Below are 20,896 nucleotides of genomic sequence, written 5' to 3' on the forward strand. Positions count from 1 at the left end.
GTTTCCTGTAATATTTCTGACATTGGGGCTTCGATTTTGGCCTCGTCTTGTGGCTCTTGCTCTGCCTACATGAGCTGTCGTACGTGTACTTACTCTGAGTCAGTAGCCAAACGTTCTGTCCTCTAATGTTACCGCGCCAATTTTATTGTTTCACAAACAAAAAAATCTGTCGTTCGATCTTGCAGAAAATTTCCGACAGCCTCGTGGAGAACAGTACTGGTGAGTTGACGGACCTGGCTGAGATGCAAAAGACTGAGAAGTCGAAGGAGAACCTTCGGCTGGCCGTGCTGATGCTGGAGCGGCGCGGATTGGCGCAGATGACTCAGTGCGGCCAGCGGACGCTGGTCAAAGTGAGTCCGGATAGCGACGTGGTCACGGCGAAGGCGTCCACCGGTGCGGCGGCCGTGGCTCCCATCAGCGAGGTCGAGAGGTCAGCCTTCGTCCTGCACAAGGACGAGGTGGCTCTGCAGAAGAACATCGAGAAGTTGGAGGAGGAGAAGCAGAGGCTTCAGGAGGAGGCCAGGATGTACGTCCGGAAAGGAATGCGGCAGCTGGTGAGTCCCATGGATCCATTCCACCGCGAACGTGATCGTTTTCAACGTCTAGAGTTCATTTCTAATATCTTTGCGACTGAGAGGCAGATCCAAGATTTTTGGGGGCTGAGGGTGGAGGGTACGTGACTTCATGAAAACCAATCAAAATACAGTAAGCGGAAAACCTCCAGGAAATTTAGTCGCTTTCACACCTATAGGGTGTAAGCTTCGTGAGTAAGTTTTTTGACACTCTTTCGTTTCCTTGCTTTGATAACGACTTGTGAGAAAACATGGCAACGTCCGCCTCTCTCTCCTCATCCCAAATCCCTAGTGCCGCAGGTCCCACCTCCTGGCGCGACGCGACATTCAGAGCTTGCACGAATGGCCAGTCGCAAAGATATTTGAAAAGGATCATATTGATGATGCGTCTACGCGGGTGCATAACGGGCAAAGTCTGTCGTGTATTAGGAGGATGCGTCTCTCATTCTGGATCCGTCATTTTCCGCGAAAAACTACTCATTTACAACGTTGTTTACCTTTCTTTTTTAATCAGTATGTGAGTGATTGCTCATTTAAATCTTACGCTCTCATCTTGAAATTTTTGGGCTATGCGGAGTATTTTTAGAGGGATAAAATACTTATATTTGAGATTGATACACATTTTGACAGTTTCTCTCCAAAAGCACTGAAAATTTCCTGCTGGTGAAGTGAGTTTCTAACGATTAATTCGTCTCGGGAAAGACAAAATACTACCGATCGAGAGGAATTGATGCGTCCTTTTAATCACTCGAATTTACCCTTCCTGGGAGGTTTTGTGGATTATTGGCGTAGGAACGTGATTTATTGCGGTTACGATTGGTGTCTCATCGTGAGAATACGTTCTTCCATTTCTCTGTTTTAATAGGATACTTCGGATGATATCGCACTATTTACCTCACACTGTAAAAGGTGCCTACGCAACTGAGCCCAAAAGCGAATAGAATTGCGCCAACTGGTGAGTTCATGGAGCCATTTATCGGGGAACCCGCTCATTTCCAATCTGTGATTACGTACGAGAAAAGTCGCGACGAGTGTCACTTCGGGAAGCATAACTTTCAGCGTGCCCGCGCAAGGTCGTGCCCAGGATCAAAACTAGGGGGGGGGGGGCAAGCCATGGTTGTTCAAGTTATAGGTAAGATGGTTATAGGTTAAGCATGGAAAAGGTTAATGAAACTAACATTTTAAGGAAACTGTTACAGCTCTTTATTGGTTTTTAAAATTATTTGTTTGAGAAATATTATGTTCCTTAAAGAGATTTTTGCTTATAAGGGGAGGGGGGGCAGCCGCTCCCTCCTGCCCTCGCTGGGTACGCCCATGTGCCCGTGCTGGGTGCTTTCGAATTTACTTCCGTTGAGAAGTTCACATAGTGTTGAAGTGGAAATGTGACTTATTGCTGTACCAATTTCTATGTCAGGCCGAGAAAACGTTCTTTCATTACGCTCTCGGAATGACTTTGTACTCTGTAACTTTCTTGTCATTGTTTATAAGCACGAACTATGGCATGAAAGGCGCCTCGCAAGCTTAGCCTAAACAGGATAGGAATACAGCATCTATTGGATCCTTGATGTCGTTTAAATACAAACTTACTCATAAAACGTGATTATTATGCTAAATAAGTCTTCTCGGGTATCCTGTGGATACTATTGGATATTATGTGTGGTAAAACGTGACTTGGGTTGATCCTTCTAATTTTCTATTCCCTCTAAGTTTATGGAGTGATGAAGTAAGGGCGTGTGTTCATTTCGGTTACGATTTCAATCTCGTTCCGAGAAAGCGTTTCTCCAGAGGTAAAGCGATGCTCGGGATGACATTGCCCTCGATAACTTTCCTCACATTTTAATACATAACAATCATGTTATAAAAGGTGCCGCCACAACTGACCTAGAATCGAATAGGAATTCGGTAAATGCTGAAAATGAGTGCCAGGGGCCATTTAACAGCGATCTTGCTCATTTCCAATAATGATTGTGCATTGATGATACTTGAAAAGTCACCATTTAAGGGGTGGACGGGAGCAAATTGTGTGCTGACTTCACGCTGCTACCGAATCCCCATTAAACTCCCCTCCGCCCATTCCACTCCATCCTAATACTCCTTCTGACTCTTATTATGTATTATAAAAGCCTGATGATGACACTTTTAATCGAAACCGGTCGCATCACTAAATCATTGTGGAGCCTGTCATTGCCTTTCCCTGCATTGCATTCCCCTGTAATATCATGAAGGGGCTCCATCATGTTTCGCATGACACCATTGAACTTATTACCTACTCTTTTAAAACTTGAAATGCCGTCCTGAAATTGTAATGGCATGCATTGGTGAACATATTCCTGTATCCCAAGTAACTATTTTACCTCAATGTATTTTCAGTTGATAAATTTTCCTATGTGAGATACTGGGAAGTTGTGTATAGGGTTTGCTACGTATTACCTCCATGAAAAATTTCTTGATGTTAACACAAGTGTTAAACCAGTCATAATGCACGCAAAAAGACGCAATACGACCGGTCGAGGGGGAGTGATAAGTCCTCTTAATATCTCTCACTCAGGGAATTCTATCGCAGCCGCTGTACGATTCGACACCCGGTAACTCGCTGGACCTCGAAAAAAAAGTTTAATTAATTGGACAGGTGCGCGGTAAACTTGCGCTCTGTCGGGTTCACAAAAACGTCCGACATATTTATTTGCTCTTTTATTGCCCGTCGTCATTCGTTTTTGTTTTCCCAAACCTGTTTCGAGATCGTGGGGAGATGCTGCCACATTCCGAATCCAATTTTTGTTCAGGTGGATTGCCTGCGCGTATTGTTTGGATTGACCGTTCTTCTATAGCCTATTTTACGTTGATCTTCCTATACCTCCCGGCTCCAGCCCGTTCCGTGTTTTTTGGTGAAAGATTACTCGCTTAAATGTTTTGCATCATCTTGAAATTAATATTAGAGCATGTTGAGTAGATTGTTGACAACATTTGCCTGTATCTCGAATTCGAAAATTTTACTTTTTGCCTTATAATTTTTTCTCGGGTAATATTTTTACATCTGATAAACAGGCAGATGATGAACAGGTTGTACTGTTTTCTCGCTGTGTTTTCTCTCTGATGTTAAAGCATCCATTAAAGCAAACCATCCACCTTCGAGTCAATACATTCTGGTGTTTACGTGATTATTTGAAGCTGCCTTAAATGAAAAAATGCGGATTGTTTTCAAAGTAGATAATGTGGATACATCCATGCAGATGTTAACATTAGTTATGTGATAGCTGTCGCCAGAAAAATCTAACGCGGCGGAGCGGGTCATATGGAATAGGTCAGTGGCGTAACAAGGAATATGCTTTGGGGGGATAAGATGGCCAGGGGCGGTAAAATGTTTGAAGAATGACTTGCCTGAATATACTCGTACATTTTACATCATTTTGGCACTAAAAATTTAAATTTAAGCAGATGCGGTTATTATATTTAAAAACTAGTCAATATTTTTAAATAACTTTTTTATTTCTCTGATGCTTTGGGGGGGATCTATCCCCTCGTCCCCCCATAGTTACGCCACTGGAATAGGTATACTTCGATGGACGCATCGATCCGATCTTGCCCGACCGAAAGTATTTTGTGTGGATTTACGGACCTATCGACTGTTTAGAACTTACGCCAGCATTTTGAGATTGTCAGTGTAAATTGAGTAAACCCTAGTCTCCATTTCAAGCTGTTCGGGGATGTGCGTGCGTAGCACGACTGACGCGCAAAGCGTTAGTGGTCCAGAGTAAGCCGTTGAGAATTTACGTCACATCTTAGGATGCTCTCCCTCCCTTTGAATTAATGGGTTGCTTCTGACAAAAAAGTATTTCCAAAGTGTAAGTTTCATGAATATTGAGTTCAGATTTCTCCATACTGGTATCTATAATATTAATTCTGTGTACCCAATAGATTGTCGGTAAAAATATGTTGAAAATGAAAAGTAAAGGCATAATATCCATAAAATTTCAAGAAAATCTGTAAGTGCTACTAGGCTACTAGGTGGCATTAGTATTAAGCGTGTGTGCTTCTAACATGATTTCTAATTTACGTAAATGAGTGTGAAGTCCTTCCAGTTTCATATTATCCATGTAAATGAATCTACACCCCATTAATAATGAATGTGTGATTAATCCGCAATAAGATCTTCATAAGCATCCGCAATAAGATAACGACGCTCCTCTTGATTTTTCATAACCAGCAAAGTTTTGTTGTGGGTACGAGAGAGGGGACCCAATACTTGGCCGTGGCAAGGCAACCACTGTTTACCTGATCGAAGAGTCCGTGATTCTCTCCGAGTTCGGAATCAAAAAAGAGACGAGGAGCGGGGCGTGCTCCGCCGTCCTTTCCCTTTCCATTTCGACATCACCTTACGTCTCATCGCCACCTTGCGCCTCCTGCGATTGGTCGCCTCCGCGTCAGGCCACGTGGGCGCGTCTCGCCCGTGCCTATTTTTTCTGGCCATTCCCGCGACCGGATCCACCAGCTGCCTCTCCTCGCCTCATCTCAGTGCTTCCTCCGGAGACGCAATTACGAGAGCGAGGTTAGGACTGTGTATACACGGGTTTCAGCAGACACGGTTGGTTTCCTCTGACCTTCCCAGTTCCAGTTGCCACTCGTTGAAATCTCCTCCCGTTGGACTTGGGATCGGGTAGATCAGCGGTCCCAACCGGTGGTACGCGTACCCTTGGGGGTCGAGGGTGCGCAAAAAATAATCGATAATGGCGGACGCCATGAACTATGTATCTCGTAACCAGGAATTATGTGTACATATTATATGGGGTATTTCAGTTTCTATTTATGCCAGCAAGTGTCTCCTACCCGTATTGAAATTATGCAATAAAATGTTCGTGTTTCATTTTTGGGGGTGCAATATTAGTTTTATACATATCGAGGGGTACGGGAGGAAGAAAAGGTTGAGAACCACTGGGATAGATGATCATGCATGTATTTAGCCAGGGGCGAACGTCAGGGAAATGTGGGAAATAAAGAAATTACTAAGTGCCTTAATTTCATCATCATTATCATTGGTCAACAATCCTAGGATTGGTTTGACGCAGCTCTCCATGCAATTCTCCTATCAGCCAATCTTTTCACACCTACGTATTTCTTCTCTTTCACATCCGTCTTTACGTGTTCCATATATTTTGTTCGAGGTCTTCCTTTTCCGTTCTTGTCATCCTCTTGTTCCTCGACGACTGTCTTCATCAGGCCATCATGTCTCAAGGTGTGACCTATGTGGTTTTTCCGTCTTCTTATTAATGACTTTATTTAGATTTTATTTTAACGAGTCATTACTCTGCTAGTATCATCATAATTCTCGTTTTGTGAAATTTTAATATCTTCTAATGTAAAATATCTTGGGACTGTCCTTATTCAATATTATTTAACCTTACTATAAATTGATCGTGCCCCACTCCATTGTAGTCATTTATAGTGGTAACAGTATGGTGCTTATGCTAGGAATCTATCCTAAAATTAATGGATTATTATAGCCGAACCCTGTTAAAAAATGGCTTGTAGAACTCAAAATTACCCAGCGAAAATTTTATCATTAGAATTTAATAAATATCTTCTACGTGTCGTGCTTTACTTATTCATATATTGTAAGTAGGTAATTCATTAGATGCTTGTGAGTAATAGTTTTTTAATCGTCGTCATCCTTTTGAACATTCCTTCAACTGTTCAAGTGTTTGTGAACATTCCTTCAACTGTTCAACAGCCGTAGATCGTTCAATCACGTATATATTCGTCGTGTTTTACATTTTGGCCCATGTTTCCGGAGCATCATGTGAAGACGTGATAATGCAGAGACCGTGCCAATACCTAGCATGTATATATGAGTACTTTGATTTTTCAGCTTTTGCGTATCGTCATCAGCAATGGAATTTGTGAGCATTGGCAGCCCGCAAACTCCTTGTTATACTATTATTAGTTTATTAAATTTGCTCTTTTCAGGATTACTTTAAGGTTGCCTTCGGTTGGTTTTTTATTTCATGCAATGAGGATACGATATGTATTGACTTATATTCTTTAGTTATTTGAAGGTTGTAAATGAAGATTTAGCTCTAATGGCTTTACTCCGCCTACGTCCATATTTCTTCCGGACAGCAGTTTCGCCGATATTGTCATCTTATTGCGGTCACTGACGTAAGGATGCATTATCTTTTCTGCCATAAACGTTGGCCAAGTTTCTCCTGATCGGATATTGGAGATAGCTTCTTTTCTCGAAAATATTTTCCACGACAAGGCAGGAAAAGGAGCAATCTTCTACTGCCAAGCAAAACATCAACCGACGCTGAGTAAAATCCGGGAGAGCTTCATCTTCATTTACATCAACCCGCCTTTATATAAGGATTGGAAGCATGTATTTTAAGACGACAATGACTTTTATGGCAACCATAGTTTCCCTATGGTATATTTTATAAGTAGGTCCAAGTAAAAATTATGTTATTAGGAGGTCATGAGCACTGTATTGCAATTTTTGCTATTATCTATCTTAGTCTAGATTTTACAAGCAATGACATTATTAGTAATGCCTTTTTGTATCCTTATTTAATCGTGTGCATTAAAATTTTGAGGCAACGGAGCTTACTCGGTTTTTTCTTGTCTTCGTTTTATTATTTTAACTTGCCGTCGAATTAAAAAATAAAGATGGCATCAATGAAAATGGTGGATGTTTTTCCGCATTCAGAGCTAATAAACATTTTACAATGTTAATTTATGTTTTTTGGCGTTGAATTTTTCCTTGGCGTTCAGTGATAATGTTTGAAGAGTTGTTACAAAATTTTAGTTGTGTTTGCCTAAATTTGTTTTGAGCAAGCATTTTTGGAAAAAGGAACTACACAGCCATTATAAACACTATGTATACCGCCTTAATTGCCAGATGGGATGAATGCAGAATTCGAGTCGCCTGGATGCAGTGTTTTTGTCTTTTCACAGTTTCGGATTATGTGAGAGTTGCATCCGGCAATTGTCCTCTCTTCTATATATTTCACATTCCCAGACCCTGTGTTCCACTTGCCGAAAATAGTTTCTCTCGTCGATCTAGCTCACCGGCATGACTCAAGCGGTCGCCGTTTCTTCGAAACTGTGACATTGACTCGGAGCCCGTGTGGTAAGGATTTTTCGCTTACTCGAGCGCGTGCGTCAGAGAGCATTGTGAGATTATGAACGCAATGTGGATAGGAGACTCAATTTTAGTTACCGAAAATTAGTATGCGCTGTAGGGCCTGAAGAACTGATTCACTCATTCGCTTCCTCTTTTTAGACAATAGAATTTGTTGGTGTGTCTTTGTTGTCGTGGTTGCTAAGTTGAATTGAAGATGTAGCATATACATGGCTTTTACCATGGTATTGATTAATGCTGGAAGCATATGATACAGGGGATTGTATTATAATAATCCTACTTTTTCACTGCGATAAGTTACGGGAGAGGATTTTGATCACTGAAGCGTAGTTGGCGTTTAGCTACGATATAGTTCATATCCGTGACCATGACCTTGATTAACCCCCGCGGCATATATGATATGACCAGATATTACGCTGGTGAAGCTTTTACCCAGCGTAATATTTCTTAATGTAGCAAAAGAGGATTATAGTCTTTCAAATTATGAATAGCAATGAATGCAAGTATTCTCGAACTTGGGATCTCGTAATTGCCCTAAAAATATTGAATGGATATATCAAACTCTTTTAATTGAAATATATGTTGGGTGTATTTTCACAAAAGTGATGATTTGTTTTTCGTATTTTTTTAAATTTAAATGATCTTCTGAAGAAAATTAACAATACGAATTTCGGACTTCGTTCACAACATTGTCCATATTTGCCAAGTTACAATTGGCACTATCCATTTCCATACTGCTTAACTTCTAATTAATTTCGTACCAGGTAGCATTTGTGAAAAATAGTTCAATAGTAATACTTTTGCTGAGAAAATCGTGTAAGTATATACATTTTTTGCGTACTTCTTGTATCTCATTCATTCGTTAAATCTATCAAAATATTTCACATATTCAGCTATTTTGTCGTTATCAGCGGCGAATATAACTGATATTCTTGAATCGTGTAATCATCACTTTCTTAGGATATTCCAGATTTCAATACATGAGCCATATTCTCTTGCAGGACTTCAGAGAGAGTATGATTATCTGTCGTTATTTTATCGCGTTATTTCCTGTGTGTCTTATCATGCATTTTATCCTTCACTTGGACAATCGTAAAACTGTGTCATTCCACCTTCTATCATTTGACTTACTGACATTGCAAGTAATTTGAATGTTATTGTCATCTCATTTCCTAAGGCACCATTGTTCTCGACAGTTTTCGCGGTGTTCCAATGACGTCTAAGAATTGAAATGATCGTCTCGTGTATGGATATCTACGGGACAAGTAACCCTTTGACGTAATACGTTACAAAACCTGCAGAAGAGCAGAAGGTGTGGCGTTTATTTTTTTAATCTAATTCATTCTAAGTTTCAAAATGTATGAGGTAGTTAAAAGTATGTTCATTGGGACCCAATTAGTGATTTAAGGCGGGTCAAAAGTTTTTACTCGCGTTTTGAAATGACGATGACGTTCGCTAATGAAATTGCTTTTTTCTATGTTCTGTTTTTTATTCGAAATTCGCTCTGGATTTTTTCGGAGATGAGTGTCTTTGCTTCGATTTGCGCTGATGGTGATTATCCACCTCTGAGTTTGTAGGTGGGTAGGTCCTCCTTTTTCAACCGTTCTCTTATCGCTTTCGCGGTGTTTTCGGGGAATTTTCCGCGTTTAGTAACCAGAATAACCTTGATTATTTCACGTCAACGTACTTGCTAAATATAGCAACAAGGGTGTGATGAATGTCTAAGTGAGACTTTGTTGAATAAAAGGCTGTGAGATTCCCATGAGGTTCAGCGACACACGATGTTATTCATTTGGATATGGAGAAAAAAAAACTCAGTTTATCTTTGAATTCGTCATTCGATGAATGATAAGGAGAGGATGTAGAGCCTTGGCGCCGGTCTTTTCTTTTTTAAGAAAATATACCCAGACTGGCACACCTCGACCTTTCAAACTTTAGTATTTATGCAGTTCAAATCTATATTCAGGTTACTCGGTATTGTAGTGGGTTACACTACGGTGAACCAATTCACGATCTGTATTCTGTGAATGGAAATGATAGAACTTGGGACACTGCACCAACCCCTGATTTTTACACGCCCACTGATGAAAATATCACTCATTTCTGACGCATCTCTCATTTCTTCTATTCGTGGCATATTCTGGATGCTATGAATAGAAGAAGCCACTCTGTTTTCGCGCATTAATTTTCTGTACCCAACGTTTGCACATCTAACCGCATCTAATGTAAAGTTTATTATTTGTAAAAGTTACTGATAGAGCTGGCGATAAACCTTTTGAGCGAATGGAAATAAAGCTATTAAGTATATACCTATTATCAAAGAAGAGAAAATTTTAGTATTGATAAACTAGCATTTGTTAATTCCTAGACTTCCTTTGAGCCTTCTGCCTTTCGCAAGCAACGTGGATATCGTACCGTATAGCTCCAGGAAACATTCAATTTTATTTTATTTTTGTCAATCATGAAGTGGGGATAAGTGGGGGTGGTACATTGGCGTGTAGTATGTAAATCATGTAAATGTTTCTTAAGCGGTAAATTGTCTGAAATGAAAATTCCATGACAGCCTCCATAGCTTGGTGCCGCCCAAAAATCGCTTGCGCCATAAGATTGTTCTTTTTTATTCGTGGTCATGTAATAATCAGGCGTCGGTGTTTTTTCCCAAGTTTTATCGTCTCGCGTTTGGTGGCCCGGTACGATTCATGTGGGGAGGTGGATATGATATGTCGTAATATCCGTCCCTACTTGTGCACTCTATGGCGAAAACTGCGATTGTATCTTTGCGAGTCATTCGACTCTGCATCTGATTCGCAGTTTCATTTCATTTAGCTTATAGAATGATTTTTTTAATGAGCGATTTTAAACATAGTGAAAATGATGTTATTCAGTGGAGAAATTTGCGAAATGTTTTTGGGAATTTTCTCGGTAATGATTTTTTGGCGGTACTGAATGTCTGAAATTGATTCCTTCAGTGCAGATTTTTGTTAATGCTGGCCGCTCTAGATGTTGGTTGCTTGTGGACGGAAGTTGGGGAGTAGGTGTAACAGTAATACCCTCGGTGACATTCGTTAATTGTTTGTACATGAAGTCGTCCACCCTTACTTCTATTCCCTCATACGTCTCTGTGAACTCCGCGAAATCAATCATTAGTACCTCTCCTTAAGATCAAACAATCAGTAGTACTTTCGAGACGTATTGCTGTTACTCGACCTTTCCGATTTCCTCACGAATCACTTCTTTATAGCTAATGCTATGATCTTGAAATTCAATTGAAGCATAGAGTACACCTTCTTTAATGATTAATCATACTTGAAAATTAAAAATGGGTATTACGTCAGTACGAATCCGGATCCAGGATCTTTTTCTAGGGGGGCAGAAGGATCTGACAGGCTAACGGTCTTCTCATTTTTGAGATTAAGAGTAACATACAACAATTATTATACGAAATGTACTTTTTATTTTAATATAAAAGTTATTAATACGAAAATATTAATAAGTTATATATAATAACAACAATTTTATTTAACGTTTCCTTCTGAAGATGACCAGTACTTCATTTATACCATGCACGCAATGATTACGGGACCGTATTGAAAATATTGTCTATTTTTTAGGGGTTGGGGGGTCAGGTGTCCCGTTACCCCTACCCTAAATCCGCCTATTCCTCAGTACGGATTATGGTGTATAGATTTAGCTTTGCCATGTTAAATTATGGCGAGGAATATGATAGGTCAGCTTTTAATACGTGACTTACGAATGACGTGATTCGAATCTGGTTGCAAGTCGTTGGTTGCGTCGTTTTTTTTAATTACCGTGTTGTGTTTTTTTATTTTTAGAATTTTCGAAATCTTCAGGTGGCTCTTGCAGGGGAAACGTTGGGAAAAGGAAATTGTTTGTTCTTCTGACGCCGCAGAGCTTGCGTTGGAGATAGCCAGCCATATTGATCTAGGCGGCCTTCAAGTCGGGGAGACTGAGGTAATAGGACGCTGCAAAGCTTGACCTTTAAGTGCACGCAGTGATTTCCATGCAGTATGACGTTAAATCCAGATGCCGACAAAGGTTGCCGTTTCTATGCTGCCTTGCGAGTAAGACCGACTTACTGTAACCTTCAGCCATTTTTTAATAAGCTCTCCCCGCGTCATTGTTGGCAACTTGAATCGTCATTGTTTGTTGTATTTAGTCTTCCGTTTCTTCCCAATTTTTCGTCAGGTCTCTTTGGTTTTAATCGACTACCTTTTTTGCATTCATGGCTTTGCCCTGTGCGAACGTTTTCACGTGATGGGTGTCGTTTTTCTCTGAAGACGCCTACATTTAATCAGTATTCAAACGATTGTTTTTGTAGCATGGAGGATCATTTCCTGAGCTTATCGAAAGCTTTTTCGAAATTGATTCATGATTTATGTCTTCATCCTTTCAAAATTGCGTATTAAGTCGTATAGCTTTTCAAGTATACAATCGTCGATCTTAGCATAAATTTTAAGTATAGTTTTCTCCAGTAATAACAGGTTTTATTGACTATATAACATGACCACTATGACCTCCCCTGCAGGGGCGCCGCGAGGAATTAAGGCTAGGTGGGGTTTCAGGCGTAACTAATACTGGGGTGTCAGGGGGTGTGGCATACCCGCCAGGGTAATCCGGAGGTGCGGGGGCCCTCTGCCAGAAGAAATTAAGATAAATGGTTCAAAATGTTGAGTTTGCGGCCTTCTGAGGGATATTTTGTTAATCGTCACACTATTCTATAAGCGATATTAATAAAAATAGATTTAAGCAAAAAATTTCTTTGAGCTCTGGGGGGGGGGTTTATCCCCCAAACCCCCCCCCCTCCTTCGCTGCGCCACTGCTCCCCTGAATTCATATACTAGCAAATGAACAAAGAAGGGCCTCTCAGTTATATTTTGAAGTGCACGAGGATTCAGTTCCGGATTCATCATATCCGGTGCCGCTTTCCTCGCATGATTGAATTGAAATTTCGAGAAATCTCTCAGCAGCTCCACCCGCTTTCCTGGGCATCCGCCGAGAGGAGCGGCGGGAGTGTTGACATCCCATCCCATCGCGACTTCGCAATGTTGTCTGCTCGGCGAAGGACCGAGCGATGGAGAGAGGGGCCGATATGAGGCCTGTCCACGGCGTAGAGTCAGCCGATGATACTAAATGGGTTCCTTGAACCCTCTCCATCGCGGAAAAGAGTCGGCACTCAACACAAGGAATGGAGCCTCAGCGGGTCATTCAATTTCATTCGCTTTGTTTGCCGTCGCGTTGTTTCTCTCGACGGGCGGCGCTCCATCGTTTTGTGGCGTGCGGTCTCCTGTTGCCCCATTCGACCGTTCTCCGATTTTGTGCCCCAATTATCGCCGTCTAGCGTCTCGGCGGGAGCTGATGTTTTGTTTCCGACCCAGACCGTCTTTTCCACGACTCGGTATATGAATCGCGAACTGCGGAAAAGCATCATGTCCAACTTGGACGATTTTTCTTTTTTCTTCTTTAAGCTGTTGCTAGGTGCAAGACTAAACGTTTCCTACTAAAAGGAAACGTGTCCGCTCGGTGTTATTAGCATGTCATGTTTCATTTTAGTAGGAAACGTTGAGTCTTGCACCTAACAACAACTTAAAGAAGAAAAAATCGTCCTACTTGGATATGATGCCTTTCTGCATATGAAGGCAGTAGCGGATACGGAAAAAATGATACGAAAAAAGCCCAAAAGGGGGGGGGGGGGGCGCATAAGATATCTCGAGCTACCTTTACTTTTATCGTAATAAAAAAATAATCAAGTCACATGCATAAAATTTAAGAAAGTTTTATTTAAACTGGTTATACACATATACAAGACAATGCCATCTTACATATGCCACATAAGGAGAAATTCGTGCATAAAAAGAAGCCAAATTTAGAGAGACACTTTACAAGAAAGCACGCGTCATGTAGCACTAAATATCCTACCTATGATGCAAGGAAGATAGCAGTTGAGAAACTTCAGAAGAGTCGAGAGTCGTCAACTTCTCTGTTAAATAAGTGGAAGCAATCTTCCAGCAATATTAACATGGCAAGTTTTGTTTTTAGCCAAGAGATTGCTAAGAGAGGGAAACCGTACACAGACGGCGAGTACATAGAAAATTGTTTTATGAATGCATCCGAAGTGCTATTTCGGGATTTTAAGAAGAAAGCAGATATTCTGAAAATAATTAAAGAGTTACCATGGTCTGCCAAAACCATTATAGGTAGAACCATTAAAATGTGTTCGAATATAACCACCCAGCTTATCGAAGGTCTGAAATTGGTTTCGGCTTTATCAATAGAAGTTGATGAGTCTTGTGACATAAATGATACAGCCCAAGTTTCACTTTTTGTGAGATTTATGTCTCATTCAAGCCCTGAAGAAGAACTTTTAGAATTATAAGATATCGCAAGTGAGTTTGTGGATAAATATCATATATCCCTCGATAAAATTGTGTCGATTTCAACAGATGAGGCTAAAAGTATGACCGGCGTAAGAAAAGGGTATTTTGCTATTTTTAAAGAAAAAATAAATCACGAGACAATTGTTTACCGTTGTATCATACGCCAAGAAGAGCTTCGTGCGCAAACATTACCGGATGAAATTTGTAAAGTTGTGGAATTTATGATTACCATTATCAACTCCATTTTAGGTAAAGCTCTTAATCATCGCCAATTCAAAGAATTTTTATTTGAAATGGATAGTGAGTACGCTGATCTTCTGCTTTATAACAAGGTACGTTGGTTATCACGAGGGAACTTTTTAAAACATTTCGCGTCCCTTTTTCCCGAAATAAAAGCATTTCTCCTCGAGAAGGGCGTTCACTATCCAGAACTAACAGACGATCAGTGGATCCAAAACTTTTATTTCATGGTAGACGTTACGTCTCATCTAAATCAGCGTAATCGTAAGCTACAAAGGAAAGGAAACATTTGTCAAAAATTCTCTTAATTCTACGATAACCGCGGTGAAATTCTCTCCTTTAGTAACCACCCATATGTCATCTCGCAAAAATGACTATTTATGTTATCCTACTCCACGTACTAATATCTACCAGAAATCATTTCTGATAACGGGATCAAAATTCTGGAATTCTCTCCCTGAGGATCTTAGACAGAGGGGCTCCATCCATGCTTTTAAAATTAAATTGTACATGGATTTACTCAGTGGAGAGCTAAAATAAACTCCCACGAAAATACAGCCTATTATGTATCATTATTATGTATTATGTACTATATTCCGTCTGCCTATGATGTCAAATTTCAATCCTTGTTACGTGTTATTTCTTTTTTATAGGTGCGTATCAAACAACTTTACTTGACATTTTTCATGAACTTTTTGCTTTGATGAGCCATTATTTTTGTAAATTGTGTTTTTTGCTCCAAGGGTTTTTTCCCAGAGCATAATAAATATCTATTCTATTCTATTCTATTCTATTCCTTTTGAAATTGACATTGGTAGCTTTGAAATACAATTACTGGATGTAAAAAAGAAGGAGATATGGCGCTCTAAATTCGAACGTCTTTGTGTTGCATTGGAAATATTGGAGAAGAAAAAATGTGATCGTAGTGCAAAACACTAGTGGTCCTGGAGAAGGAAGACATGATCATTTTGATCGCTTGGAATAGTATTCTTGACTTACGATAGCCTGAAATAGCTCGCGTTTGCTGTTCTTTCCCTTTTCGGTTCTACACATATATGCGAATAATCCTTTTCAAGCATGAACATTATCAAGAGTAAACTGAGAAGTCATCTTATTGATTAGAACGTGGAAGCATGCCTTAAATTGTAAACAACAACATACAAACTTGACTTACTCAACCTTTCCGAGGAGATGCAAGCATATTGTTCGCATTAATAAATAGTTATTAAGTATGAAATATTTGTTTTATTTGGTGTACCTACTACTTATTTAGTGTAATAAAAGTTTACTAAACAAGCAGATTTGGCTCCCAATTTAAAAAAAAATTGTTTTAATGTTCATATTTGGCTCTTTGGGTAATAAGTTTGCCGACCACTGTCCTAGGCTGAATAGGGAATTGGTACGAGTTTTTAAGTTTCTTGAAACTATGTGCAGAACCTCGTCCATTGGTGATATTCTATGGGCGTAATTATATTTTTTACTGGGTTTTTCGTTGGATTTGAGAAATGCTGCTCGTGTTAGCCACGTTGTAATAGTAGTGGCAAAGCTAGGGAAGAAGTGGGCGGTCGATTGGCCCCGTAAGGATGGAAAATGGTTGCCTAAGAATATTGAAAATGGCTCCCATGAAGTGGGTTTTCAATGCGAATATTAATTCTCCTGTTCATTTTACAGTGCTTATACGCTTTAAGTATGCTTTTATTGCTCTTAGTTTGCTGTCGAAGGTCTTACAGTACCCTTATTTTCGTGTAAGTTGTGTTGCATGCTTTATAGGCGCCAGTCAAGTTCCCACAGCAATGCCACAACCTTGAAGATCATCATGCTATTGAACGCCAATTTTTTTTTTCATCACGTATTGATTCTAAGAAAATGGACTAGGCCTTATTGTGATTTTAAGAAGGTTGTTCGGTGTGGGAGTTTTCAGGAGGTTGTTCAGTGGGAGTTAGTGAGGGAAATAATTAAGTTCATAAAAAGTCAACACATTAACCAAATTAAATGCGACTGTCTGATTTGAATAATCTCCTAGAAAAGTTTTTTACTTCGGATGGTTCCCGTCAGAGTGCGGATATCAACAAAATGTTAGGTTTCACATCGACATGGTAAATGCCATAAGCAGGACCATTTCCTTCATTCGCTATCAAAAGCTCATATTGCGGCCCATTACATTAACGGGAAAGTCTGACAAAGGAGTTATTAGCCTCTAAATATACCTGTTTTATCCCACCTATCGTTTGGCTCAAAGAAAATTATGCCTTTTATCAAATTTTGTGTTGAAAGTTTTTTATCTCGTTTTATGCCGCCAGCGGCGAGGCCAGGCGGTTACGTTGTTAAAACCTTTTTCCTCGGAAAGGGGAAAGCGTTTACTTTTCACTTCGATGTCTATGTCGTAATGCATGAGTGGGTCTATGAATTGGCTTAGGAAGAAGGTGCAGAACGAGCATGCCTTGAGGTCCGGAGAAAACTCAATGGTCGTACTTTCAACGAATTCTTCATCGAAGTTCTTCGTTTTGCCCGAGCCTTTTAGTAGTATATGCTAAAATGAAACATTACATACATTCGTGTACACGATGTTGTAATCTTTTACTTCTCCTCTGTATTTTTGCTTATTTTCTCTGGGGAGAGGGTACGGGGACCGTTTTTTTGATAAGTTGGTCCATGATATGCATCGCACCACCCAACCGAACTTCTTTCTGCTGCCTCCTCCCTCGGTTTTCAAACGGTTCTCGAAAATACCCTTAGCAGAGTGATATTCTCAGAGTGATCAAGTACTATTCTACGTTTGCAATAGAGTATTTGTACTCACGATAAATCGCAATTGAAAATAGTTGAGTCGATAGATTTCATCATATACTGTTTAAACGTCAATGCAGCGTTGGGGGGCGTCAATTAATTACGTGAGGTGATTTTGGCGATTTTTGGACCCCCTCTCCCTCTTGGTGAGATATCGTGAGATTTGGCTCGACCCCCTCCCTCTAATCTCTCGTGAGATTGTTTAAAATGCGTATTTTCAATGTGAATACGTTAATCTATGCTTCATTGCGTTGTATGTGTTATTGATTGTGTAATATTTTTTATTTAAGATTAGTTAAGACTGGTATTTAAGGTTACTAAGATCGTAATATTACACTGTTTCTTTCGGAAAAAAATTACGTGAGACTTTCCAGGACTCCCCCATCTCCCCCACGTGAGATTGGGTGTGAATCGGCTTGACCCCCCTCCCCTAAACGCCTCACGTAATTTATGGATGCCACCTAAGAGCGTTAAAGCGTTTCGAGTTCGGCGACTTCTGTGAACTCAGTTATCTGCGCAATGTGCTCAACTTCGCAACTAGGGAATCTTGCATTGTAATATTTACGGATATAACAGTAGAGGTTTCTCCAGTCTTCTGTATATGTATTGTCACCCACTCCGCATTTAAGTGACTTTGCAAAAACCGCCACTCGCGTCGCTGACGGACAGAGCGATCCGATTTTCACGAATTAACTCCTTCCATTTCAATTTACTTTCTGAATATCGTGCTCCTATCCTCTATTTATTTTTCTTCGGTTCTCTTTGAATATAATGATAGCTAATTAAATAATATCTTGTCGCTTTTAATCGAGGTAGATCAGTGAAATAAAAAGTTATTGTTAATTCATATTGTACGGTATCTAGTTAAATACATCGAGAACACTTCTACCGCTACTCGTATAAAATAATTTTATTACTTCCAATGCATCATATTTCATGAAATATGAGTTCTTTACGTGCATCATAGATGTTTTAACATTGTTGAACTTTCAAAATATTTATTTTGTTCCCCTAAATAGTGTTATAATTATGGAAATCTGATGACGGGCTACACTCGTCATTGCGCGACTTGTTATCGGAAGTTCATGACGAGATAGTCTCGTCATTTCAGCGCAAGGGGTGAATAAAGTATAATTAGGGTTGTTTACCGAAATTAATATTCGTAATGGTGGCATATATCAAATCTATAACTTTGCAATGCTATTCCTCCAGATTGTAAATATTTAGCGAATATTGAGGAATAATGGATCGCTTTCACTTCATCGCAGCGCAGAGTGCATTTTTGATAATCGATAAAAATGCGTACTAATTGGCAACATAAATCAAGCTTCAACGAGACGGACTGGTCATTTAGTCCCTCCTAGTGATACTCGTGGAATCACTTAGCGCGAGCGTTATCATGCGTCGCGTCGTCGCCTGAGCGTAAGCTTCACGCAGTCAGAGCTCGACGCAGTTTGTTGCTAGCGGTCGTAATTCCATTTTTCAACTCGGATGGCCTCTCGAGGTCAGTCGTATCCTCGCAAGATGACGAGTGATCACTTCCCGCATTGCACAAGTCTCGCGTGATAAGTGATGCTCTCGTTCAAAGCGTCGCTTCAGCCAAATCTCCCCTCGGCAATTTTAACGTATCGCTTCAGTTCGCGACATGGAACGATGGCCTTGACATTGAGTTTTGCAGGCGGAGTAAATATTTGTACACCGAGGAGGCCGGCTGGGACCTACGGTCCTCTTTTTCGGGCCTTCCTTGTAATATCCCCAATCCCTACCGATAGAATTTGGTCATAGGTAATCATAGTATAAGGATGAAAGGAAAAAAATAACCGTCAGCTCAACTCATTCCATTTATAAATTGTAAAAATTTTAGTTCCCCATGCATCAATAATTAGATATTAAGAAGGTGGTTAAGCTTACTTTGTATTAAATTGATTAAAATTCCATTACCCAAGACATAGATAAGAATGTTTTTAACGTCTATTTTGACCTCATTTAAAGAAAGTTAGGGTATGCGTGCGAGTTTTCCTTCGCTGATTACACTTCATTGTCCTTTGGCATCAACTGTATCTCCATGATTGGCTCTCTCTCATGGAAGGACCGGTAACAATTATTTTATAAAAAGTTTTTTTTTAAGGTTTCAGTCTTTATTTTTTTATCCATTCATGGAATTAGCAGAGGCATACAAAATATCTGTGTCACCTGAGCGCTAAGGTAACTTTTGAATGATGACCTTTCAATAAAGTTTTTCTGAGGAAGAAAGCAGGAAACAATACTCTCTTGCGAGGTGCAAAAGGTAAAGTATGACGTTAATTCAGTTATTTTGTGAAGGGCCACAACTTGTTACCACGCCGGTGTAGTTGTTATTTATCATTTAGAAACGACGAACGTCATATCTGAGAAGAATTCGTTTTCGCGAGAACAGTAATGTTTTGTGAGTGGAATCGAAGGTTCATCTGCTATAGAAGTTGGGCACTTCGATCATCTTCTCATGAGTACTGTGGGATCCTTAACTCGCTTTTCTGACGCATCGTAATTGAAGGTGGCTTGATTGAAACGATATCATCACAATTTAGTAAACATTATTATCAGGCAATATAATATCTTTATTTTAAACCTTAATGCGATAAGTATCTGATTTAACATTTGCTCGCTTAATTCGAAGATAAAATGCTTTCATTGTTTTTATCTTTAGTAATCGGTGTTGAAATGTTTGTATTGACAGTGTTTACATTTTTTTATTATCTCAGCGTTGCCGTTGCATACATTCCACCCTAGCGTTGCCATTTTTGCTACGATTTATCATTTTTCTGGCTTAAATTTCCTCGCAGCATGAAACTTGTAGTATATTATAATAGTTAAATATAGGAATCAGAGTTTTCAATTCATGTTTTCAAAGCATTCATGCAGAATATCCGAATTTCCTTACCATGTGACTCAGTTCGATCGGTCATCGTTGTTGAGTATAAACCGATTTGGTCTTGATGAAGATGAAGCATAGTTCATTTTCCCATTCTTGTTTGGTGTACTACTCTCTTGTTCGATTGAGCATTATATACTGTCGCTTAGCCCCGTCGTGCCGAAATGTTTTGAGTTTTCGAATAGTAGCTATGAATAAAAAACGTATTACCAAATATTTCATTATACTCTCGAATGCTCTCAGCTCGTAAGGAAAAACCTGTTACTGTACAAACAATTCGCGGTAGTAAATTCGAAAGCCAAATTATTATCTGCGAAGTTTGTTTTAATTTATTGTTGCATCTTAATGATTATTTTTTTTTAATTGACTCGACAGCCTCTGTATTCTGTATGCCAATGTTTTATTCTGGTGGATATTGAAAGAAACAATTGCAGTCTTCAATAGTTATTATCACGAATATAATCGTGGAAAATTGCAAGTATGGAAAAATTACACTCCGTCACGCTTAGTTCTCCTAACTATATACTGGTTGATTTCTGTTCCCGACTGGGGAGTAGTTTTTTTGCAACTTGCAGTAGGTGTAGTAACTCTCTGCAAATAATTTTTGCGACGTTCCTGACGATGGATAGCTGTGAGCCCGTGCTGTAGTGCGATGGTTCCCTATTTCATTCTTGGAATACTCGGTGTCTGTCCTGCACGACCACCTTTATTCCATTCGGCGGCGAATCCGAAAAGTGAATCTTTGAGGAGTTTGAGAAAGTGTCGTATGTTGCTTCCCTCCTCTGTCTCTTTGGAGAAGCGAGTCGTGCGCTCGCGTGCCTGTTTTTTTCTTCATTTTTTAGTTCGTCTCGTCTACGCC

General features: G+C 39.8%; 1 protein-coding gene across 1 annotated transcript in view; it reads left to right on the forward strand.

The window, feature by feature from the left end:
- Window positions 1–20,896, forward strand: part of LOC124155878 (charged multivesicular body protein 7) — a 112,659-nt gene that overhangs the window by 10,904 nt on the left and 80,859 nt on the right. The window contains exon 3 of the mRNA XM_046530043.1: window positions 186–554. Within this exon, the coding sequence (XP_046385999.1) occupies window positions 186–554 (369 nt within the window). The remainder of the gene's footprint in view (window positions 1–185; window positions 555–20,896) is intronic.

Source organism: Ischnura elegans, chromosome 3 (genome assembly GCF_921293095.1).
Source record: "Ischnura elegans chromosome 3, ioIscEleg1.1, whole genome shotgun sequence".
Taxonomy (NCBI): Eukaryota; Metazoa; Arthropoda; class Insecta; order Odonata; family Coenagrionidae; genus Ischnura; species Ischnura elegans.